Below are 27,061 nucleotides of genomic sequence, written 5' to 3'. Positions count from 1 at the left end.
ATTTCGACTAATAGAGAGATTTTTTCGTATTTGTTTTTTGCAATTATTTTCAATAAAATTGATTTTTTTAAAAGATAAGAAGATAAAATTTCAAGGGTTCGTTAAAATATGCAAAGTTACATAATCAAGGTTGCTTTTAAATAAAACTTACTTAACTTAAAACCAAAATCATACACGGAGAAAGAATAAAGCCAAGGATAACTTCTAGTATATTTAATCATAATATAGTTAAATATACCAGAAATATAGTTAAATATACCAGCAATATAGTTAAATATACCAGAAATCTAGTTAAATATACCAGATGTACAGTTATCCTGGCATTATTCCAAATTCCAAAAATTCCAGTAAAAATAGGAATTCATATAGGAATAGGAATTGATATATTCTCTAAGCCACATAAGTAAAATATATATGCATTTCGAATAATAGAGAGATTTTTTCGTATTTGTTTTTTGCAATTATTTTCAATAAAATTGATTTTTTAAAAGATTGATTTTTTAAAAGATAAGAAGAAAAATTTCAAGGGTTCGTTAAAGTATGAAAAGTTACATAATCAAGGTTTCTTTTTAAGAAAACTAACGCAACGTATAGCTTTACTTCTAGTATATTTAATCATAATATAGTTAAATATACCAGAAATATAGTTAAATATACCAGCAATATAGTTAAATATACCAGAAATCTAGTTAAATAAACCAGATGTACAGTTATCCTGGCATTATTTTTTTTTTGTGTACAAGCCAAACATTCCAGTAAAAATAGGAATTCAATTTAATATAAATGTAGTTAAATGTTTTTTTTTTTTCTAAATTTTCGATTATAATAACTCTTACCTGCAACAGTCATATTGGCAGCTTTAGTTGTTAACTTAAAATGTGGTGCATCCTCAGATACTTCGCATCTATAAACACCTGATGATTTTTTACCTAACAAACTTAAATCAACTTTGCATGTTGTTTCGTTGCAAATATTACTGCCATCTGATACTTGAATGCCATCGACTGGGAATTTCATATAAACTGGATGCATCATTGGGGAGTATCTGAAATTAAGAAAAAAAAAAAAGTTGAAATTTCAATTGAATTCAATCTATGTTGAGTGTAAAAAATTAATTTCTTGGTAGTTTAAACTAGATAATATTCGACGAAGACTATTATATTGAGCTTCAATCACTGTACGGATACAAATTTTCAATTCGAAGAGACTAAAAATTGAATATAAGATTGTCTGCAAAGAAAACATTGCTGTACAAAACTCAAATTTCAAACTCAGAAACGGAAAATCGATTTCCTTCAATGAGTGTTTTCATTAAAATGAATTAAAAATTTAAAGTTAAAATTGTTAGCTTGAAAAATTCATTGAGAGCATAAATTGTATAAAAGCTACATCATTCATCAGTAGCTTTTCTTTTATATTTTACATAAATGTTACATGTTGTTGTTTTTCATTGAAACTACTTTATTTAAATTATTAAAGTGATCACTTAAAAATTTCATTTTCACTGCATTATGTATCATTGGGGCGTTCATTATTAAAAGGGTTTTCCGAGAATCAAGTTCGCAAGTGGAAAAAAACTATTACAAAAAAATAAATAATAGATTTTTATTTTGACGCTATTATGTTCAAGCGTTTAAGTAACCATAATGTACAAATTTTGTAAAATTTTCAAAAAAAGGAATTTTGGATTTTTAAAAAATATTTAAAATTTTTTTTTTTGAAAAATCAATTTTTGGAAAACGGCTTAGTGAAATATTTCGAAATTTCAATTTTAAGTGTTATTCAATTATTTCATCAAAATGTCATTCTAACATTTTTTTGCAAAGTGTTGTAAAATTTTGTATAGGTACCTACATATGTTAAAAAATATTTTTTTTTAACGGTTCTAACAATTTTCAAAATTATTTTTTCTAAAAGTTCCTTTTCTTACAAAAAATTAAATGGCATAATTCGTTTTGTGAACAAAGTCATTAAAAAACAGTTTTTCATCAATTATAAAAAACAGATTTTATGTATTTTTTACATTATCAAAAATGCTTTAATAAAATCAAATTATAAATTTCCCTATTTTTTTTTTTTTTTTTTCATAAAAAGCCTTAAGATAAGATCTACTAATTGAAAAGGAGTATCTAATTAAATTTTTGAACCAAAATCGTGTGACAAAAAATTCTTTTTTCATTTCAGTACAGTTAATTTTGGTCCCAAAAACAGAATTTCAAAATTTTCACCTTAATAAAGAGAACAAATTGGTAACTTTTTTTTTGGCGCTATATTTCATTATAAGTATTTTTTCCTTTAGATTTTAAGTTTTTTTTTTTTTTTAATGAACTTTTACATGAATTCTAGGAAGAAGTTGTACGAAAAAGTCAGTTATACTAATTTATTTAAGGTGGATGAAAAAAAAAAAAAACGGAAGTAAAAAGGTACCTATAACTAAGTAATAATCTTAAGTTTTTTTTTTTAATGAACTTTTAAATGAATTCTAGGAAGAAGTTGTACGAAAAAGTCAGTTATACTAATTTATTTAAGGTGGATGAAAAAAAAAAAAAAAAACGGAAGTAAAAAGGTATAACTAAGTAATAATGTTAGGATTGGAACATGGAATCTAAAGTGTCCATACGAATATCATAGACAAAAGAATGTTTGGGAAAAAAAATTTCCCAAAATTCTGATGCAAAATCGTATCCAGAGGAAAATTGGGATAGAACCAAAAAATTTAGAAACAAAATTCAAAATTTAATTAGCTTGACCGCATAAGTTACTGAACCAAATAGCCCAGTCATTTTAGTCATTTTTAAGCCCAATCTAAAACTTAACCATGTTTAAAAAGTGTGTTCTTAATAATGAAGGCACTTATTGTACAAAAAAGGGAAACATACAACAATTCCAAAAAACGTGGTTCCCCCTTTTGCATAATATTTTTTATTGAATGTGTACATTTTTATTTTTTTTTTAGTTAATCCGTATTTACGTAATAAGATAAGTTAATAAAACTAAAAAAATTTAAGCTACTTCGATAAAAACCTCAAAAATCGAGCAAAATAAACCAAAAATATGTATTTTTTCGTATGTGATTGCAATCTAGTCATCTTCTCTGCGCTCTACTCGCGAAACGGTTCATCTTACAGAAAAATGTGCTGGGCATATGTTGTAGATAATTTCACGACCATCAATTTATATAACCTCTGATGACCTCCGATCAATAGGTCGCGAGATATTTGCGAAAAACTTTTCGTGACCTTTTGACCCCTATAACTCTTAACGCGGACACGATATCAATGTCGATTTTTCACATCTTCATTCACAAAGCCGTCATTAAGCTGTATACCAAAATTCAGCCCAGTAGGAATTTTTCCGCAGATAAAATCTAAAATTACTGGACTAAAAGTTGTAGGTAATATAAATATCTTTTCTTGTGCATTCACTCTATTATAGCAATGACAACACTTTTGAGGTTATGTCGATTTATTTTTTATTTTTTCGGTCTATCTTTCCTTTACTAAATTGCTTTGAATGAAAACTTGGAGAAAATTTGCAGCTCAAATGATTTTTGAGTTTTTAAATTTGTCGCTTAAATAAGTCTGAAATGTGTAATTTTTTTATTTCAATTTTAATTTCCTGTTTGATGAAGCCAAAATATCAAAATTGAAAGTCTGTACCTAGTATGCGAGGGCTCTTAACTCTTTTTAATATTAAAAAAGATAGTTGAAAAAATTTTATAATTCAGTAAAATTTTTTTTAAATTTATTAAAAAATTGTTAATTTTAAAACTCTCCTCAACTTTGCCATACGTATTGTATCTTAAAACTCATAAATGAAATATCTTATATCAATGAAATTTATGCGGAATTTGTTTAGTTTTTTCATTGTTTATTGCTTTAAAATAATCTTGGACTAAAGATTACAAAATATAAACCATCATAAATCGTTTTATATCCTTAATTAAAAATGTTGAGCGATCTTTTTTAAATTTGTATAATGGACTTTCTTTTTATTGTCTAATTGAAATCTGTTCTCCCCCTTTTACGCATCTAAAATATTTATATCTATCGATTTTTCTCATTAAATATAATTAATCATTAAAAATAGACAAAAAATTAAGAAATAAAATTATTATCTTTTCTTCGATAAGAGATACATATATAAAACATAATCATTAATATGTTCAATATACATAAAACTGTGATGATATTCAACAACAACAAGTGTAATCATCATCATCCAAACCAAAAACAAAAAAAAAAACGAATCAAAAGGACTTGACCACAAATGACATCAGATAACAGAAAAAGGACAGACACGTACAACAAACTCCCACACACACACTTATACAAAACACAGCATAGAATAAATATCTAACGAAGAAGTTAATCCAATTTAATATGCTTTTGATGGCGAACGCGGCGCGGCATGGCGGCAAGGACAAAACATAGATTATTTGGAAATCGTTCAAACGCTTTATTATGATTCCAATGATTTTTATTAGCTTAACACATTAACACTCCAAAAAGTATACGGACATCAATTTCCGTCTGTCAGATGGGATCCCTTGTCAGCTGGGAATATAGAAAAAAATACACACACAACACAACACCCCAAATATTCATCTAGTATGTGCAGGCACGATGGCTGGCTGGGCTATGTACCTTGATATTGTAAGTAATGCCCTTTCCTATATCACTCCTAACCCCCTCCCCGGGCATTTGCACATCTCCTTGGAAGTGACTTAAATCGAACATTATGTATTACCGAAAAATCTATAAATATTTATAAATGTTTATGAGTCCTTTATATTCCCGGTCCTGGTTGATGATGGTGTAGAGTAGAGTAAGTATATGTATAAAAAGGTAGGGAGGGATAGGGAACGAAGGAGACCCTCGCCTGTTTATTGAGTTTGATGATTTGGGTGTTGGAATAAAATAACATTACTTTTGCGGCTGTCACGAAGTGTGTGAGAAAGTTCCAAGGACATAAATTATACAAACAAACGCATGGAAATATTTCAAATAAAAAAAAAAAGGAATGCTAAGCTCTTTTTGATTTACTTCAATTCCTTTGGGGTTAAGTCAACACATTATTTTCTTGAGAAGTTGTTATATTTTTTTTTTTTTTTTTTTCATTTTTTCTACTGCAAACAGGAAGTTTTTGAAAGCTGAGTAGGTAGTTTGGGTAAAAAACACGATTTATATGCCTACTCGACGTGTAAACAGGAAGTTTAAAAGTGATTTAAAACAAGATTTACAGGGATAAACATCAGAAAGTATAAATCAAAAACAATTCATATGCATATATAGCTGACAACTGATTTTATTTAAAAAAAAAAATAGAAAAAAAGGTTCAGTAATGAGAAAAATAAAATGACTAGGTCGCACGTACTTGCTTTATTAATAAGTTTTCTTTTCGTCGACAGTTTCTTCGGAATTTATTATAATTTATGAAAAAGCCAAAAAAAAAAAAGGATTATCTCACAGGTAATTACTTAACCGATTTCAAAGAAAATTTTCGTACAAAAACATTTAAGTATAAAAATAAGTGAAAATATATGTTTGAATTAAAAAAAATTATACTTTTTTTTGAAAATCAATTTTTCGAAAACGAATTGATAAATTTTTTTGAAATTTTGTTTATATATGTGTTCATTAATATTACCAATTTAATAAAATATCATTTTTTATTTTTTAAATGTTTTATACAGGGTGTTCCGAAAGTTACCGTCAAAACGAAAACGGTAGACAGGTTAGGTGTGACAGTTATCAGAAAAATAATGAAACAAATCTAATAAATGCATTAAAAAATTTAAACTCAACTCTTATTAAATGGACTGTAGTGTAAAAAAAAATGCATAGTTTTATTTTTAAAATGCGAAATTTTGGCAAGTTACCTTAAAAGTTGGCTTGATTAATTTTCATTTCAAAATGGTGTAACATTGTTGAGAATAATCCATAAATAACGTAAACAGTAATGTTTTTCCAATATGTATAATTTTTGGACCCCTTATAGACCGAGAGCCAGCGACCTAAAGTTTGCAGGTAATTGCTTAGTATTCACCCCTATGAAATATGTTTAAGGACATCCCCAGGCATGTTACTGCAAAAGAAAAAATCTCGTGAGACGTGGCAAAAACAGTCTGCCAAGCACTTGAATGTGAAAAAAATTTTAAATTAAGAACTCGACCTTAAATCAAAAAAAAAATATTTAAAGAGAACGGCAACACTTACAAAACTAAACGATACCTTTTTTTAAAGGTAAAAAGGTATACTACTTTTTGGTTTTTATATAAATGTTTTTTGATGAATAGTTTTTGAAACAAAAAATTTCAAACTCAAAATTTTGAAAAAAAATTCAAAAAAAGTTCAAACAGTTTTTTTTTTTCATAAAATTTACCCAATCAAGTATTATTTTTTTTTTTGTTTTAATTTCTCTTATATATTTTGAGTCAAACACCGAAAACTAGAAGTCAAAATCTCTTTTACTTTTCGAGAAAACTGAAAATTACCAAACCTTCTATTTTTTCACCAACGCCAAAATTACGGCTATTAATTATGTCTTTCAGAAAGGAAGTAAGATGTTCACGGGTTTTATTGCAGGAATCGTTCAATGGGTTATAAAAAAGATAAAACCGCGGAGTGCTATTAAATGAGAGGGTGGGAACTGGAGATAGGGGTGCAAAAGCCCCCTTTTTGGTTTTTTCAATATATCTCGTAAACAAAGCATAATTTTGAGATATTGTTCTTAACAAATTTTGTAGAGAATTAAATTTCCTATAATAATAATGTTTTTTAAAAATTTATAAAAAAATTTCCTTACCAAAACAGTCAAAACAAACAAAAAAAAAATTTTTTTTAAATTAATTTTTTTTAGTTTTTTTACTTTTTTGGTTGTGTATTAAGTCATATGAAATATGTTTAAGGACATCCCCAGGCATGTAACTGCAAAAAAAAAGTCTAGTCAGCCGTGGCAAAAACGGTCTGCCAAGCACTTGAATGTGAAAAAAATTTTAAATTAAGAACTCTACCTTAAATCAAAAAAAAAAATATTTAAAGAGAACGGCAACACTTTCAAAACTAAACGATACCTTTTTTTAAAGGAAAAAGGTATACCACTTTCTGGTTTTTATATAAATGTTTTTTGATGAATAGTTTTTGAAACAAAAAATTTCAAACACAAAATTTTGAAAAAAAATTCAAAAACAGTTCAAACAGTTTTTATTCCAAAAAATCTACCCAATTAAGTACTAACTTTTTTTCCAATTCTTATTTCACTTATATATTTTGAGTCAAACACCGAAAACTAGAAGTCAAAATCTCTTTTACTTTTTGAAAAAAAAAACTAAAAATATCGAAAACTGTGTTTTTTTGTTCGGGATCAGTATTCTCAGGGATTTTTTCTGAATTGTTTTTTGACTTTTGGCTTTTTTTAGCACAGGCCATTCCATTTAAAGGGAAAGAAAGTCTTAAGTACACTTGTCATTCCACAATGTAAATATTTTGTACCCTAATCCAGTTAAAGTCTTCATATTTATTATTGGCATGTATCAATAGCGTTACAAAACTTACCTTAATCAATATCTAATCCCTCTAACGTTATGGAAATGCCAAAATTTTTAACAAGCTCCTGGATATTCATATAAAAATTGCAATATATCGAGAACAAGGTACATATTGAAAAATTCATCAAATACAATAAAATATTTTATTAAAAAGGACAAGTTTTATGCAATTAAAAGAAGGCAGAAACAAAAAACAAAACAAATGCAAGTAGCTATGTATGTTTATAAAAGTATTAAAAAAGATGATTTATTCTATATCTGATGCAAAGTCATCATTTATTGAATCATCCGTACCATATTCATCTGAAACAAGGAAAACCAAAGAAAATATATAGTAAGAAAATTTTAAAGTACCTAAAAAAAACTTTAAATAAATTATGTTGTAAACTTGTAGATTATAATGTACCTGTATCAGTGGTGCTCCCATCAGTCAATGTTGGTTGTATTATGACATCATTTACCAATTTGGGGGATTGGTCCCCCAAAAAATATTTTATATTTTAAAAAAAGAAAAATCTGATAAAATAATTTTTCAATTTTCCCAAAAACTAGAAGACATAGAAACATATAGTTTTCACGGTTTGATAAGGAATCAATTGAGGCAGTTTTCTGTCTAAGTAATTTATTTACTAAAATTCACAGTCTGGACAAAAATAGTATAAAATGAGTTTTTACAAATTTTTTTTCGCCTATTTTTAACTTTGAAATCGATTATTTCAAAAACTATTGGTAATATTATATTGATTTAGAAATTAGAACCAAATGCACAATTTTGCCTTTTGGAAATGGTATCATTTATTACTGTAAGTGTTGCCGTTGTTTTTTAATAATTTTTTTTTATTTTGATAATTTTTTTTAGAAAAATGCCCCTCCCACCTAAACGGGGGGAGATAGACCCCCCTCCCAAAGAAAAAAAATGTTTGTATTGAGCTTCTCTACAAAAACCTTTAATCAAATCCTGGCGCCCAACTTATCTTACTACGTGCCGAAACAACATTTTTGTTCTATACCTAAAAGTTCGAATTTCTGTATCTGGGTTGAAATCGAAAAATTTTTTTTTCTAAGCCAATTTTGAAGTGATTTTCATAAAAAATACTTCGATCGATTGGGAAATAGATATAGTTTTAGAATATATTTTTTAAATAGCATGTTGTTTTGAAAACATATACTTTAAATTGATGCCGAAGTTGGGCAAATGACAAAAAAAATTGAATTTTTGAACTTTGACATCTTATAAATTCTAAGTGGTTTAACCGAGTTACATGTTTTATACATTGTTAAAAAGGTATATTTATCTTCTATCAGAAACTGTAAAAAAATCGAATATGGGTAAAAAATTGTCGAAGCTAGAATTTTTTCAATGGGTGAAGGTCCAAAAAACCGTTTTTTGCCCGTAACTCCAGATTTTGGGGGTGTTAGGGGATTTTCAAATACCGTTTCGTATTCAGTGCGACTAGCTCTACAAAACCTGATAGGTCTCCGCCCGCGTATATTTTAAAACCTCATTTTTGTAACACCGTGTAATTGGTCTAGCATTAAAAATAAAAAGCTTCTTTTTATTCACAGCTTACTAAAGACAGCAATCCAGTTCTATGAAGCTTTAATTAAAAGAATCCATGGAATGTTGGTTCATCGAAATTTCCCAATACTATTTGCTATTTTCAGCTTCAGACCACGAAGAAAACCACTAAGCTAACTGGTAGCAAATACACCTTGTTGCCAAAAGATTTCTGGGTTTCAATAAATGATTTTATAAAGGAAATGCAAATTATTTGTTTTCTGTATTTAAAAAAATCTGTGTGTCACTATGGTGTATGTGTACTTTTTTTATAAAATTTTTTTTTTTAAAATTGAATCGCTGATCAATTTATAGAAACATTTGATTTTGTATGCTCATTTGTTGATCTTTCAAATAATATTACCATCATTCCATTCAAAATATCTATTCAGACTTTTAACAATTATGTACGAACTATAAATCTGCTATCCAAATGCAATAATATTATAGAATGCCTCATAGGCATTAATGCTGGTATATATTTCAATTCAATTTATTATGTCTTAAAATAAAGATATTTTATTTAATTGATTTCATTAGTAGGTAAATCTATATAATTTATAAATAGCTTGAGGCATCTTCTTTTGTAAAACATTGATTATAGGAATACCTACCGAATGGCAATTAATTAATTAAAATGTGAAAATAGAAATTGAATCATTTGATCAAAGGCAAAGAAATTTGTTTTAATTCAATTTAATAACAAAAACATAAAGATTAATAGCTTAGAGCAAGGTTCAGACAAAACACCACATAATAAATCATTAAAACAAACAATATCTTTGAATTCAATTAAAACGCAATATTCAATTTTTGTTTTTGCTCTACATTATCTGTCATATTGAAAATATTGAACTTAATGAACTTTTATGAAGATTAAGTTTTCTATCAGTGTGTAAAATATTTAGCGAAATGTTGCAGCAGTTTCTTTTTTTTTTTTTAATTTAAATAGTGTCTATTAACATATTCTTACCTGAAGAACTCCTTTTCGTCCTTGTACCATTTAACTGAGTTCAATGTGTGTCCACCCATATCATAGCTACATGACAAGGTCACGTTATCACGAAAATCAATAATAGGTGGAACAAAGATATCCGTTACAATAAGACTGCCGGCATGTTGATACACTGAAAGAAAACAAAAAAGAATAAAATAGAGTTTTAATTTACTTCGAAGTTTTCAAACATACATATACTGGATGAATACACTTATTTCAAAGGTTAAATTATTAAAATTAAATATTATTAAAATTAAATAGTTTAAAACGTCATTAAAAAAAATGTTTGAAAAATTGGCTGTCAAAATAAAAGTGAACGTTAAAGTATCTTCTTTTCGACTGATTGTTTTCATTATCGAAATGAAATATTACAATTGGTATCCAATTGTAGAAAAATTAACAACTTTCAACGTTCACAAAACTCGTTTTTAAATTTCTCATGTATCCGTTTTTTTAATTTTAATGTTTTTAAAATTTTAAATGGCTTTTACTCCAAAAGGCGTTTGATCTAGCAACGGATGTAGATTCATTTGCAATGTAGATTACTTTCCAATCAAAAGTTAGATTTTCCCAAAATAAATTGCACATCAGAATAAAATAAAATGCACGACTGGGGTCGCACGTACTTGCTCTTGCAGTTCAAAGCACTTTTATGTTAGTTTACTTGTAGATTTTGCGAGCTGCCTCTATATAACTTTTTAAGAAATTTTTGAGGTTGGAGAAGAGCCGACATTTAGGGCAAATTTTTTTTAATATGAAAAAAAAAAATGTTTTATTTGACTTTTTTTGGAAAAAATAAAAAAGCAGTTTTATTGCAATAGCTTTGAATATTATGTCTGCAAAGTTTAATCAAAATCGTTAAAGCCGTTTTCGAGTTATTTGGTTAAATTGAAAAATTTGTATGGGAGGTACACTTTCTAAACCAAAAAAAAATTAACTTTCAGAATTCCATAAAAACCATCTGTACCAAATTTGAAGATAATCCATCCACGCTGGCTGTGGAAATGCGTACAGATGGACGTATAGACTCACAGACGCACATACGCACGGACGGAATTGCGAGACCCACTTTTTTGGAATTCTCCATCATCGTAATGTTGGTTTTGATTAAAACCTCAAATTTTTTTTTCCACACGAAACCAATACTTGCCCTATTGAGCAAGTAAAAATCAGGCCTAGATTTTTTATTAAAAATATTTTGCAAAAAGTCATCAATAATCCTATATCCCCAAGCAAAGTTTTCCTATAAAACGCTTACAAGGTGAATATTTTTGAAAAGAAGTTAATCGAAAAATATTATACAGGGTGTCCCAAATTTAATGGATCAAACGAAATATCGACGGTTAAACTTCATAACCTCGTAAGTCGTTTTTGACTTCTAAAACAATTTTTAAAAAATGAAATAAATAAAAAAATTGTTGATTTGAGTTTTGAAAAAAAAAAACAATTTTTTTATTTCTTCATTTTTTAAATTGTTTTAAGAGGTTTTTTTCGATTTCTAAAAAAAAAGTCAAACACGACTTACGAGTTTAACCGTCGATATGCTGATTGGGGAAATTAAGGGCTCTCAAACTTGTGCTTGTGATAACTTGTTCATCCCGAATCCTTACAGTTTTCGGTTCAATGCAATTCTTGTGAAATTTCGAAAAATCCCTACTTTGCAAAAGTATTTTGCTTCCTGCACACATTATAGATTTTTGTTTTTTTTAAATTAATTTACAAAAACATTTCCAAATATTTAGGAACAATTAATTAATCAAATTTTTTTTTTATTCTATATACGCCATTTCGCCGCAAATTAACTAACAGGTTAAAGTTTTATAAAAAAACAATTTCTAACTTTTATTTGAGAGCAACACAGCAAAAAAAAATTTGTACTTTGTGAGAATGGTTTATTATTTTAAAAAGTTGCTCTGTTATTGTAGTTTTCAAAAAAGTATAAAAGTTTAAAAAGTTGCAGTTAGATGGCAAAATATAACAATTTGAAATCAACAAAACAGGGTTTTTCAGATCGAAGACGGAAGTCTTCTTGGCAAAAAACCATGCAGAAATGCGCTTAATTTTAGTTGGTATTTTTGTCTGTGCGCATTCTTCATATTTTTAAAAATAAAAATAAATCTATTAAATTTTAGAATGATTTCATTATTCTTTTTTGTTGACTAAGTAAGTAACAGGTGAACTTACAGAAACCCGCAAAAATTAGAACGAGATTTTTGAGCTCTTTTATTCCTACTCTTTTCAGCTAACATTCATATGAAAACTTTTTTATCACCAACAATACCAACAATAACCTTTTTTTTCGCTTAATATCTCGAAGTGAGCTTTTAATTTCTTGGGTTCTTCTATGTCACATCTGAAAGGGTTGTTTAATAAAGAGACTTAAAATACCCTCCTTTTCTTTTCATTGAAACTTGAAAGAAAATTAAAATCAATTTTTTTTTTTTTGCTTTTTCTTTTAAGATGCAATCAAAGGATGTAAAAGTATCTACCAAACACTCTTATTGAATTAACATATTGAGTGTTTTATTGATGGGATTTTCCTTTAATGAGATTCAATTTTTTTTTCAAGAGCTAATTGAATTAAAGAGAAAAGATGTTATCAATACAAAAAGATAATAATCTTATATTGATGGTGTGAGTTTGTTAATACTTTAAGAAATGGGTTAAAAATTGAGTTTAAATATGAAGTAATCCAATTTTTATTTCTTTAATATCCTCAAAAGTTCAAATAAGTGTTATAGTCCAGTGCATTTAAAATTTGACCCAGCAGTTTGTACCACCCCTAAATTTTTTTTGCTCATTCGATAGAACATTGGCTGAATATCATTAAGCTGATTTTTCGCACTCACGAAATTCACCTTTCGGCCGCCATCTTGGATTTTAGTTTTTGTTGAATATCTCGATTTCTATTTATCCTACATAAAAGTTGTGTATACAAGAAACGTAGGAAATTAAATTTCGCGTCTTTTATGTTAAAAAAACTTTTTCGATATTCTGAATATTAAAAGCGAACAAAGTAAAAAAAAAACCGAAAAAAGTGACAATTTTAAAGTTTTGAGCACTTTTTATCAAAATTATGAAAAAACCTTCCGAGATAAGATTATTCACCTTAAAATTTTCTACAACTCTGCTATACAACTTTTTTTTCTATCGCTATAAATACAAAAGTTATTAATACTTTTTTTTTGTTAAAAATGCTCTTTTTTGTTTGTGTTTTTTATCTTTACTTTTTTCTTAATTTTTTTTTTTACCAAATCTTGAATTTTAAATGATTAGTGAGTATTTTATAGGTATATGTTACAAGAGAAAATTCAGGACCTGCAATTTTTTTTATATTTAAGTCTCTTTATTTCGTAAAAAAGGGGTATTTTTTAACAAAAAAAGTATTAATAACTTTATTAATTATAGTGATACAAAAAAAAAAATTGTATAGCAGAGTTGTAGAGAATTTTAAGGCAAATAATTTTTTTTCGATACGTTTTTTTCATAATTTTGATAAAAAGTGCTCAAATCTTTAAAATTGTCACTTTTTTCTGTTTTTTTTTTTACTTTGTTCGCTTGTAACTTTTTTAATATTCAGAATATCGAAAAAGTTTTTTAACTTAAAAGACGCGAAATTTAATTACCTACGTTTCTTGTATACACATTTTTTATGTAGAATAAATAGAAATCGAGATATTCAACAAAAACTAAAATCCAAGATGGCGGCCGAAAGGTGAATTTCGCGAGTGCGAAAAATCAGGGTAATGATATTCAGCCAATGCTGTATCGAATGAGCAAAAAAAAAATTTGGGGGTGGTACAAACTGCTGGGTCGCCCATATATGAACATCATAAATGCACTGGACTATTAAACTTAACTTCAATTTGTGTCTACTTTTCTGCTGCCTGCTAACTGCTGACGAATGAATGACGTTCGTAATTAAGTTGATCTTCAACTTTGACATAATCAAAATAATCTAGATTATGGAGCATGTTAGTATAGGTACCTACTTAATTATTTAGGTCGTCAGGTTAAATGTTCTTTAAAACTCCTTCTTTTTTTGGATTCAAGGGTAATTAAAGTGTTAAACAGTTTTCACACGCCAGTAATTTTCATTTCACTTAACCCTTTTTTTTTTTTGAAGTTCTTATCTGTAAGTAAGTGCATTCCACATTTTTAGATATTTAATCTGCTTTTATCCACCAAATGATGAACATTTACCTGGGTACCTCTGGTTTCGATGTGTTTTTTTTTGTATATATCTTTTCATTTACAAAAAATAACAGAGGAGAGAAAAAGAGTCAATGTGAAAAGATTTAACATTTTAAATATATATTTTCTATGGTGACAAAAAAGTCATCCTGATGTTGGATGAAAGCTGTTTTGAAACAGTTGCAAAGAGTCAGAGTGCGAGCAGCAATGAAAATTACGGGGAAATGGGTTAAAATTACGATGCCACTATAAGTGGCTACTGGAAGGAATGGTCTCTCTCTCTCTGGAGGTTTTGAGTTTCGTAAATGGAAAAATATATATAGTTTTTGTCGGTCGCAGTAAGTAGCTTACTTTTCTCTTTACATTTACTTTGAATTGGAAAAATATTTTAAGCATATTATCCACAGTGAAACAGGGTTGTGCTTTTTTTGAGCATAAAAAGAAGAACAAAAAAGGCGTTTTTGAACAGTTTATAGATGTAATAAAATTTGTATGTTTATGCTTTTTTAATGGTAGAAAAAACATCAAAGAGTCGAAATTAATATTCGACCTTTGTCTATTGAAACTAGACGTCACCAACGCCTTGAACCGAAAACTGCCAAATACACAGCGAAAAAGACTACATTAAATTAAGCGGATTTCTGTATGGTTTTTTTTTTAGCCAATATCACTTGCGTCTCTAATTAAACGGAAATCCACTTAATTTAAGATGAAAATCTTCTTACTTTTATGACAAGAAGAAGATTTTCATCTTAAATTAAGTGGATTTCCGCTTAATTAAAGACGGAAGTCATCTTTGGTAAAAATTATGCAGAAATCCGCTTAATTTTAGGTGGTCTTTTTCTCAGTGTACAATGTACATTTGTACATATTCAAAATTTAAGTTAAGTTACAGTTTGAAATTTTGCGTTAAAATCTCTCAAATACCTTTCGATCTTATCTTGTTTCGATTATAGGAAAAAGGCGGTACCAAACCCTAATGCGGCCCTGATGTACAACGTGACATGCAACTACGTAGCAAAATAGAAATGATCTACCCAGCTTTTGACATTTTTAATATTTATAGTGCTTTTTCTCATATTTATTTACTTTTACTTTTGATGACAAGCTTATGCATGCCAGAACTTAAAGTCAAATAAAATGTCTATTTTAGAAAGTATCTATACAGGTCACATGCCGTGGCACGTGTGGAAATTTTGAAAAAAAATTCATTCGGTCAAATTGGGATTGAAAAGATGCATGTGCTTGTGCATTAAGATAGAAAAAATCTAAATCGTTATTTTACGAATGTGTGCGTAAAGCATATAAAAACTAATGCTATTCTGTTGGTAGCAAGCTGAATAAGTATGTTTTTATCATCAAGATCACTTTATTGAATGAAATTTTTCAGCTTATGTTGTTCAGACTACGAAAATAGAGCTTTACAAATAAGCTTGATTGGCTAAGTCGTATATATTAGGGCGTTCGTTATTTAGGTTTTTTTTTCAAGAATCAAGTTCCTAAGTGGAAAACTGTTTCTAAATAATAAAAAAAAAAAATCCTCTAATTTTTTCAGATTTTTATTTTGTCACTGGATGGCTCCCCAAGAGGGTAAAAGTTTTTTATCATTTGAAATAGGTATATGTTTACTTATAAGGCCATTTTTTTTAGGATATAGCCTTCAATAAAAATTTGTTGATGAGGTTCTTGTCTACATTAAACAACGTTTTCAAAAAGGTATAAACCATTTTTCTAGGACCAGGAGTTTAGTCAGGGCATGTAGTTTCGAAGAAAATCGGATTTAGATAAACGGTTCTAATGATGATGACCGTTAATAATGATTTTCGAAAAAAAAATTGTTCATTAAAAGATAGACATTGTGATAACAAAATCGTTGTCTAAATTTTAACTTTACTAAAATAACGCTACTATCAAGTTTGACATTATTATAGACATTTAGGCTGTAGCTTCGTATAGAGACAGACAGACAGACGGACTTCTGGGACCCATTTTTTTGGCATTCTCTATCATCGTAATGTCATGTCTAATTGTTATCTCAACTCTTTCAAGCATAAATAACTTGACACATAATAGATAGTACCTATATCGCAAGTCAATAAATATTGAACCACCCTAATGCCTTTTTTTCGATAACAATATCCACATTGGTTTGTTTATAATTTCACAAGCAACTATAGAAGAGAACATTGTTTTAAGCCACCCTAATGCGAAAAATTTTAATTTCAATTTATTATCTCAAAAAACATGATTTAAAAATTTAGAAAAGAAACATTTTTTGCACCACCCTAATTAACTTTTTTGCATCCCAATTTTTTTTTTTACAACATTAACATTTATTAAAAATAAAAACATCGAATTAAGAGCCAAATAAATTTCTGCGTGAGTTCTGCAGTCATAAAATTTTGGCTGCGCATGCGCAATCTGCACGAGTGTATTGAGTGTGTTTAAGGAATTTTATTTGTTTTTATGTTAAAGTTTTTAATTGTTTATTTATTATTTAAGTTCATTTCATAATTAAAACGCGTTTTAACTAAGAAATGAACTTAAATGAAGCAAAACAAATAGGGTAATAAATACATTTTAATTTAGTTCTATAAATTAGAAAGGTCGATGTCGCTTAAGTCGCCCAGGAACGGACCAGAAAAGGCTTGATATCAAAATTGCGATTCAGTGTAGATGGGCCTTATCTGCCTAAATATTTTGCATATATTGCACTCATTTTTTAGATAGCATGAAATAAATGTAATCCACGATATTTTTTTCTGATTCATTATAAAGTCTCGATAACGATGAAATTCATGATAGGAACGACTAATTTTAGGTGTTCAATTTATTTTTATTGCAATGTACTTCCCTTTTTTTTTATCTTTATTAGGTTAATAAGCCACTTGCCCAGTCACAATCATCAAATTTTTGCTTAAAAAGGCTGTTTTTTTTTTAATTCCTTAAATAAACATAAACTTTTATATTACTTACTCCGTTTGAATCCAAATGCAAATATTGTATTTTTTCTTAGCTATAACATAACAATATACAAAGTTTATGACTTTATTTCTTTTTTTTTTTATTGGTCATATACGCAATTTTATCATACGCATTCGTCCTTCACCCATTCCCCATTGTCATTTCACAAAGTGCACCCTCTATAAATACAATATAACCCCCAAAAAAAAAAGAAAAAGAAACACGATTTAAATAAAATTGTAAGAAATAAAAGAAAAAAACCGAAAAATTTAAATACCGTTGTAAAAAAAAGCATAAAAACTATTATAGCCCGTTTCTCTATTCTTCTGAAAAGCATTTCCGGTAAACGTTAGAACAGCACCTCGGCACCACTTGTGACAAATTTCACACCACACAAACTTTTTATATTTTGAATAAATAAAATTTGCCGGCAAAAGCAACAACAAAGAAACATACGAGGAAATCACAAAAAAATGGTAGTAGTTAGGGAACATTAACCGTCACCCCTGCGAGCAAAAAGGCTCGACAATAACGTCAACTATACAATACTTGGAAGAAAATGTGTCAGAAACACAGAAGAAGAGGGACGGGAGAAATGAATGAAGATAACTACACACAGCGGGATGCGACGAAGTGAAGCATGCATGCTAAACAGCCTCGAATCATAAGTGAAATTACAAAGTTTATGGCGGCAGATCCTGGATGGAAATGGAAACCACCCACTTTCCATTTATTTAAATTGTCTCTTCTTCTTCTCGTCTCATTCTGTAATTTCTTTCTTTTTCTGTTTTTTTTTTTCGTTTCTTTGAAAGTACACTTTCGTCCTTGTTATGTGTTCACAATTTGGAATTTCTTTCCTTTGGGTTTTATTATACATATAGTTGGTTTGAGTGGGAGTTTTTTTTCTAAGCTGCTGCCTTATTTTACTTTCTTATGCCTCCTGTCTCATGTTACTGTTTTTTTTTTTTTTTTTAAGTCTTTATTATAGTTTGGGTTTTTGAAAGTTGCTTGGGAATTTTTCCGAGAACTAGTAGGTATAAAAAAACACAAAATGCAAGTACCAAAACGTGCAGCGAAATCCCTTTTCTTGCAATTGGTTTGTTTTCTTGTCAAGTTAAAAATAGAATTTTAAGTTATACAGTAAGTAATTAAAATTTCGAAATTTAAAATCATGAACAAAGAAACATAATAAACACATTAAATGCTTTGTTAATTTAATTTGAGAAATTTCTAAAAGTAGGGGAAGGTGTCCTTAAATGGCCCCCCTAAGAGAAAAGTCCAATATCTCGAAAAAAAATTAACATTGAAACTTAAATGCTATATACTTTTGAAAGTTTAATATATTACTCTCACATTTGTTTGCTTTGCGAGTTAAAAAAAAATTACAAAAAGTATTTAAATTTTTTAATTTTTAAGACGTCTACAAATTTCACTGACCAAATTTACCCGGGTAAAATGGCACACTGTCCAAACATACGTGATTTTATTTAAAAAATCGAGTCAAATGGCTCCTTTTCCATTTTCTGGGAATAAGTGGTGCTTATTATTTCTGCGAGTCATTCAAAACCCTGTTGACGTTGGTTTCTCGTCTCCTTACTGTAGTTTTTGGAACTTCGAATGTTTTGGATGCTTTTTTCCCGATTTTGGAAGAAATCAAGGACTTTCCTCAGTCCAGGACTTCCTCTCTCTAGATCGTTTATGTTAAGCAACCAATATTTACTATCAAAAAATGAAAATGTGAAAGTAAGTATGCCATTTTACCCGAGTACTAAGTAGGCCATTTTGCCCATTATGGGTTTTTTGAATTTAAGTTTTATACCGAAAAATCTAAAATCGTTCTAATCCAACTTATTGCAGTAAATTATTAAGAAATAAACTTCATGCATACATATATTAACTGCTTTTTCCAAAATACAAAGCTTTTTATACTTTTTTTTTGCAACAAAAAAATCACAAAATTTTAACGAGTGTACAGTTTGGACCTGTCAAATTTCAAATAATGGCTTGAAATTGCTAAAATTTCGTAAATGTCGGTTTTGCCAGATTAACTAAAGAATTGCGTTCATAAAACTTTGTAATTATGTTCGATTTTACGATTTCTAATAATTTCTTACCTTGGGGTGCCATTTTTTTTCCAAAATTTTTAAAAAACATATCAACATAGGATAAAAGCGGGTGAGATGGCATACCTTTTTTGTTTTTGTCATATTTTTCAAAGTAAACCACATTTCATAGGTATTTCTAACAATGCAAAAATGTTCTATATTCAATATCCAACGTATTGTTTGTTTTACAGAATTTTATATTTTAAATTTATATATTTAAATTAATATAGAAAAAAAGTTAAAAAAAAACATCTCCCCCTATAGGGTGGGTGAGATGGCGCATGTTTGTTTTAGGTATCGATTGCCAAATTCATTGCACAAATGGCTGAACGATGTGAAGGAGTCAAGCACCAATGCATGCCGTATAACAGATTGCAACTAGTCGTCTTTTTTATAAAATTTGAACTTGGCTGAATTACCTACTTAAAAAAAAAATATTTTCAGGGTGATATGGCACATGCTAACACTATACTCAATTAAAAAATTCTAGTAGGGAATGCGCCATTTCACCCGCAAAAAACTGCGCCATCTCACCTTTTTGCGCATAATTCATATTCGTAAGCACCCATAAAAAGCAGATAGAACTAGAGCTCAGATTTCACACGCAATGCATAACTTATACTCTCTTGTATGTATTGTTGTATAAAGGGCATCTTAGATCCCAACGACTCACAAAATATCGGAACAAAAAGAAGGGCGAAAAAAAAATTCGCAAAAAATCATCACATGATTTGCTTTGAAATTTTTTTTTATTTTTTGTATCACAGATAAAGAAACGAATACTGGCTACTTCGATTTAAAATATTTAAAGAAATCTAAAAATATTTTTCATACATTTTTAGAGCAATAAATGTAAAAGATATTTAAAGTGCGCCATCTCCCCCGCCGCGCCATCTCACCCGCTTTTACCCTACATAATATGTATTACATATAAAAACATTATATCTATTAAAGAAACTGAAGATATAGTTTTTTGAAGTGAAAACTTCTTTAGTATCGTAGTGATTTGAAACACGATGAAACGAAAAAACGACAGGAAAAATCAATTCATTAGAAATTTATTGTTCTGATAGATAAATGAATACAATTTATACCGTAGATAGGTAATAGAATAAACTTTAATTGTACAAAATTTGAATTAATTTCATATTCAAAATCCTGAGATCACGGTGAAAAGATGATCTTTTTCTAAAAATGTTATATGTTTTAATCTAGAGCATATAAATATTAATATAATTAATATATTCTGATAATATTATCTTCCTTTTATTTGATATACCACACATAATGGTATGTGCTCTACAAGTTACACAATCTTAAATTTCAAACATTGAAAAATTTCTCAAAACACCTGTGGCGATTGTTGCCGATGACCAGCCACCAGTGTAAGAAGTAACGTAATCTCAGTTTTAAATTTCGACATCGTAGAAATATGATTGAAGCGTCATATAAAAGGTGAAATAATAAGCTTTCTGATGATATAAAATTTATTATAATTTGTGATTTAAAAAAATGGATTCAATGGTATTAGAAAATGAAAAAAAGATTGTTTTTTTGCTTTTTTGATGAAAACTGATTGGGTTCAAAAAATTCTAGCTTTTTTTTTAGATGCTGTATAGTCAAAAGACATGATCTATATCAATATTTTGAGCTGAAATAATAAACATTTTAGATGATATAAAATTTATTGGAGTTGTCATACAAAAAATGGATTTAAAAGATTTTTTTCATGAAAAGTTATTGTTTTGAATAAATTACTTTTATACTTTTTGTGCGATGTAAAAATGTAAGCATGGCTTTATTCTTTAGGAAAATTTCTAAGCTTTTTAAGGGGCTAGCTTTTTCAAGAAAAATGATTTTTTAAGGTTTCACTTCTACCACGTGTGAATTGCACACATAGTTTTTTTTTTTTTTAATATACGATTCCAAATTTTTTTAGAGTTTTCAAAAGATTCATACGTAATAGAAAAATTTAATGAAAACTATAAAAAAAAGACACGAAATTCTTGGTTTAAAAAGTTTATACCTTGAGTTTTTTTTATCCGGATAATCAAAATCAAGATCTTCAGACTTAATGAATAGTGCATCATATTTTATATTTTAAAGTTATTATATATATTAAAAAAATTTATAAATAGTGTTAAAAACAACAAACATTATTTTCTTCGTTTGTAAAATACGTCACAAAATGATAAAACTCCTGCATAATTTATATAAGTTCTAGTGAAATGTCAATGTCAATGTTCCATACATAGGTATATGACCATTTTCATTTCGAATGAATTTTCTTTTTATATTTTTTTGAGGAACTGAACAATAATAAGAATTAAAATTGGTTCGTCTTCTTTTCATCCATTTCCAAACAATTCCACCGAGTCTTGTATTAGATAGTAGCCAGTTATGACACCTAATACACTACAAATTTGAAATTTTGAGTTTAGAGAAAATTATCATTTTGACCTTTAAGGAATCTAAGTTGGGACTTTTGATCGTTATGCAGGTGGTACTATTAATAAATCCTATGCTTAATCTTTCCATGGAATTCTGATTAAGTGGCGATGGGTAAATTACATTAAATTATGTGTGTTTGCCATTTCGAGCGGGAAAGATAAGTATTTCTGTTGTAATTTTGCCGAGTTCATCGACCTTACTTGGGATTAATTTATGCCCCAGCACCAATCAAATTCAAATATCAAACTGTTTCCCATCTTTATTAAAAACATTTATTATTTTATTAAAAATATTTAAGAATTAATTCAATTTATAAGTTCATCAGTTAGATTTGTCGTACCTTTAATAAGACGCCTTATTTTGGTCGATGTTTACCGACACTATATAAAACTCACAGCATGAATATACTGTGAATTTTAATATTCTAAGGGAATTTGTTTCAACACAGACACATAGAAAATGTATGCTCGACCAAAATAAGGCGTCTTAGTAAAGGGTACGACAGATCTAACTGATGAGCCCACTGTCGTACCTAGGAGAAACGCTTTATAAATTTTTGGAGTTGAGGTCACTTGAACTTATAAATTGAATTATATTCAATCGCTCCACTTAAAATAAAAATAATTTTAATAATTTTTTATTATTTTTGTTATATTTTTCTTCGTTATTATTTAAGAATTAAAAAAAAAAATGAAATTTTCTTTTTGAGAAATCAGTTTTTTGAAAATGGATCAATGAATATTAATTTTACAAACTTGTTCTTTCTTTATGTGTCAATTAATATTTTCTTTAAGTCTTATACTTAAAAAAAAAAAAAAACGGTTCCAACGATCGTACTTTTTTTTTCTAACCTTGTTCTAAAAGAAGTTAAATGGCATATTTTTTGATTGGAGGTCACAACCTTTTGAACGGATATTTTTCCAATTAAAATCAGTTTTTTTTAGAGTTTTATTTAATTTCAATTTGAATTGAATTCAAACTTTTAAAAGGTTTAATTTCTTAAGCTACTTTTACCATAAGAGTAAGTAGGTACGTGTGACCCAGTTGAGGTCGATTTCTTTATCATTTTTATCTACAGCAAATTTTTACTTGCGATATAGTTACTATATATCAAGTTATGCATTCGTACAAAGAAAAAAGTTGAGATAACATTTTTCCATGACATTACGATGGTAGACAATGCCAAAAAAGTGGGTCCCCGAAGTCCTTCTGTCTGTCTGTCAGTCTGTCTGTCTGTATAAGGAGCTACAGCCTAAACGGATGGACCGATTAATGTCAAACTTGGCGACTCTCCAGAGGGTTTTTGGAATTAATTTTTTTGGACCAAAAATAACGGTACTTGTCATATACCGATTTTAGTAAAATTGAAATATCTCGAAAACGGCTCTAACGATTTTGTTTAAAAAATTTAAATGTTAGTTTTAAGCTAAGGTCTATATTTCAATGAAAAAAAAAACTTTTTAAAAATCATTATTAACGGTACCTGCCATATTACCGTTTTTCAAATTCGAATATCTCCGAAATCGCTTATTCGATTTCAACGAAACTTTTTGTGAAGAAGCATTTATATAATTTAAATATAAACCAAAAATAAAATTTCCAAAAAAATAATTTTTGGATTTTTGAAAAATCAAATTTTCGAAAACGGGATATTGAATTTTTTTGAAATTTTGTTTTTAGATGTTGATTAGTGATTTCTACAAAATGGCACTACAATTTTATTTTAAAACTTTTTTTCCAAAAATGTATTTATAAAAAATTGTTTTTTTTTTTAAACGCCTCTAACGATTTTGAAATTTTTTTTTTTAAACGCACGTTAATATATCAATCAAAACTGCATACTTGTTTTGGAGGGCAATTTAATTTCAGATTTTATTTTTATTTTTTAATTTTTATTTTTTTTTTTTTTTTTTAACGAATTTAATTTTTTTTTTCCAGATTTCTATATAAAAAGTCTTAAAAATTGTAGCAACTTTAACTCCAAGAGCAAGTTCGTGCGACCCAGTCGTGCATTTTATTTTTCAGGGTGTTCTTGCGACTCACTCTCACTCACTTATAATGAAATAAAACTAGATTTAGAGGCATTTCTTAAGGAGACAGCTATAGTACCTATGTCATAACAAAAATGTTTCCAACAGTATCTTATTTGTCAAATCATCTTTTCGGCTTCACCGCAGTTGGGTAAAAAAAAACAAGTTCCCTTATAGGAGTTCAAACTACTCAAAATGATGGGAGTAATTATAAATAAAATGCACCACTTAAGTCCTTCTTCATATATATAACAAAAGTTGGTTTCTGTTGATAAAAATGTTGGAAAAGCATAGTTTTATAAGTACGAACCTACCACTTTTTAAAATCAATTTACAAATTATTTCATTTTCCTTTTCAAATTGTTTATAACAATAACTGAATGAACAACTTAATACAGAAATATAAGTTCTGAGTATCTATATTATGCGTGTTTTATTGGTAACTCAGTAAAATTTTACACGGTAAACAACAACAAATGATTGCTAAGGATAAACAAAAGTTTTTTATTTGTTGGTTTACAGAGAAATATTTTGTATAGACTTATACATTTTTGACCCTTGAACAACATGGGATTATAAAAAAATAATAAAAGTAATCCGTTTTTGATGTTTCTGGCATAAAATGTTTACTCAGTAAAATACTGAGTACCAATAAAACACGGCTATTGTTAGTAGCTAAAATTATTCAAAATATTGTTGAAAAATACATCCTCAAAAAATGAAAACCTCGAATTTCAACTTGTGTAGTTTTACAAACTTTAATATTCTCAAAGTCTTGCAAAAAAAAATATTAATGAAAACACAAACAAATTTAAAAGGAATGGAAACTCCTACAACTTAACTTGTATATAAATTGACATGTTTTGAAAAGTATACATTGAAATAATGCAAAATATAAAAATACTTTCTATATTTTTTCAAGTAACCTTCAGTAGTTTTGTATTCAATTTAAACTTAATTGAGTTTTAAAATTTCCAAACAAAAATAACAACAAACTACTGAATATTAAAAAAATAAAATAAAAATAATAATCTCATATAACAAGAAAAACAAAAGTAAAAATGCCTTAATCCCTCTTATGAAATTCTAAAAAAAAAAAAACATCATAATCTCATGTATTCTTACCGGTAATATAGACATTTCTCATATTTCAAGAATCTTGTTTAACGCTACAGGGGTTATATTGTATCCTTTACATTAAAAAAAAAAAATCATGAATACAATCCCAAGAATTCTATATGAAACCTTGAATGCTTTAATTTATTATCAAGGTTTCACCAGATAACTTTATAACATAACTATCTTTCTTCTTCTTAAGGGACATTAAATACACACATTACAGTATCCACCCTAAAATTCCAAAAACACTCTTAAGGGACTATATTTTTCCTATATACATTGAAAAGATTTCCTTGAAAAATTAATTAATCTCACAAAAAATAGATATACCTATTACATTTATAGATTTTCTCCGAAATATTGAAGAAGACCCATGTTAATAATAAATATACCTCATCAATAAACTTTCATAAGAATTGATAAAAATTAATAAATTGAATGGAAACAATCCTTAATAAAAATACTCAATCAAATTTACAACTTTAATGAAGATATACATTTTACCCAAACATTTCCTTGAACCTTAAATTACAACCCAATATTATCCCTTCCATATAAAATAATAAAAATAATTTACTTGAACATCAAAAGCTTGAAAATATCTTTTTTTTTTAAGGATATCCCAATAAAACAAATTCACTTACCAGAAAATCCAATAACAACATACATCCATAACCAGTAATCCATTTTTTTTTAAAGGGTGGCAATATTATTTGAAACTAACTTCGGTTTTAAGAAAATTCCAATTTAATTCCTTATCATTTCAACCCGATCGACAAACATAAGATTAATTTATTTATTCATAAATTCAGTGACGTTATCACATAGCCACCAACAAAAAATCGAATTTTATTTCTTTCTCCTGTTTTAGGAGGGACTTTTTTCCCTCTCTGACCAAAAATATTTGAATTTTTTTTTTCGAACCTAAATGTAAATCCTTTAACTCTTCCTAGAGGGTGGGGGTGGATGGATAACCCTCAAATTAGGGGTGGTGGTTGTTGTAACACACCGTCCTCACGATTTTTTTTTTTTTTTTTTTTCAGACAAAACACGACCGGCTGGCAAGTATTCACTTTTAATGATGTAAGCGATACGAAAACATGAGCAAATTAGAATTTAATATCTTGCAAGTTCTTTGTAAGGATTTATAAATTTAAAAATAAAACAAAAAAAATCAAACAACTTTATCCTGATTTTTTGAGATTTTTTTTTTTGATAAAAATTCACTTTTGATTTTTTTTTTGTATTGAAAATTTGAAAGAAAAAAAAAACTGACATTCGTTGGAATATGAAAATATTTTTTGTAACAAGGATATTTTTTGTTATGCCCTAGTTGATTTTGGGACACTCCTTTGCCGCGCAAGCTTTAACCAATGACTAAATTGTAGTTGGATGTAAAAAACATCTCGGCACAGACCAAAGAGTATTTGGACCAAATTCTTTGTCGTCTGTTGCATACATAAATGGAGCATCACATCAACCAGCACAGTAGTCGTCTATCTATTTTGTGAAAGAGCTTTTACTGAGATTTTTGTTTTGTAAAAGAGATGAATTCCAAAACTTGTCACATTAAAGTGGAAGCTTGTGGGTAAATTCGGACTTGATTCGGAATAAATTTTGTGCGCAAGATTTTTGTGGAAATTAATAAAATTCTCCAGAGATGTATTCTTGTTATATGCTCTGAGATGAAAAATGATGAAAAGTTCAAATTGAGATTTTAAGGAGAGTATGAACTCTTTTTAGAGATGTTGAGCATCAAAACATTACAAGTTTTGACAACGAATGATTTTCTATATAAACATAGGTCAAGTAATTTTTGATCTTAAATAGCATATATTTCATAGTATCTATGCTTTTTCTGTCTACATGGAATAGATTTTGTAAGTTCAGTCCACCTTTTATTTTTAACCAATAATACACAAATCATTAAGATTCTTCCTGTGAAGAAACGAAAAATAAAATGCTAGGGTCGCACTTACTTATGCTCTTATGGTAAAAGTAACTCTAATGTTTTAGCTTTTTTTTGAACAAAATTAGGGAAAAATAAAAATTTGATATTTTTAAAGAATTTCATAATTAATTAAACACTCTTAA

The 27,061-nt window shown here is 28.0% G+C and overlaps 1 protein-coding gene across 1 annotated transcript in view; it reads right to left on the bottom strand.

Moving 5' to 3' along the window:
- LOC129915282 (uncharacterized) overlaps positions 1–26,393 on the bottom strand; it is a 34,723-nt gene extending 8,330 nt beyond the window's left edge. Inside the window, exons 1-3 of the mRNA XM_055994768.1 lie at positions 25,612–26,393; positions 10,081–10,234; positions 837–1,045 (exon numbers count right to left, since the gene is read on the bottom strand). Coding sequence (XP_055850743.1) covers positions 837–1,045; positions 10,081–10,234; positions 25,612–25,654 — 406 coding nt within the window. The 5' untranslated portion in view covers positions 25,655–26,393. The remainder of the gene's footprint in view (positions 1–836; positions 1,046–10,080; positions 10,235–25,611) is intronic.
- Between the last annotated feature and the right edge of the window lie 668 nt (positions 26,394–27,061).

This window comes from Episyrphus balteatus, chromosome 3 (genome assembly GCF_945859705.1).
Source record: "Episyrphus balteatus chromosome 3, idEpiBalt1.1, whole genome shotgun sequence".
In the NCBI taxonomy this organism is placed as follows: domain Eukaryota; kingdom Metazoa; phylum Arthropoda; class Insecta; order Diptera; family Syrphidae; genus Episyrphus; species Episyrphus balteatus.
This window is presented reverse-complemented; position numbering and strand designations above follow the sequence as displayed.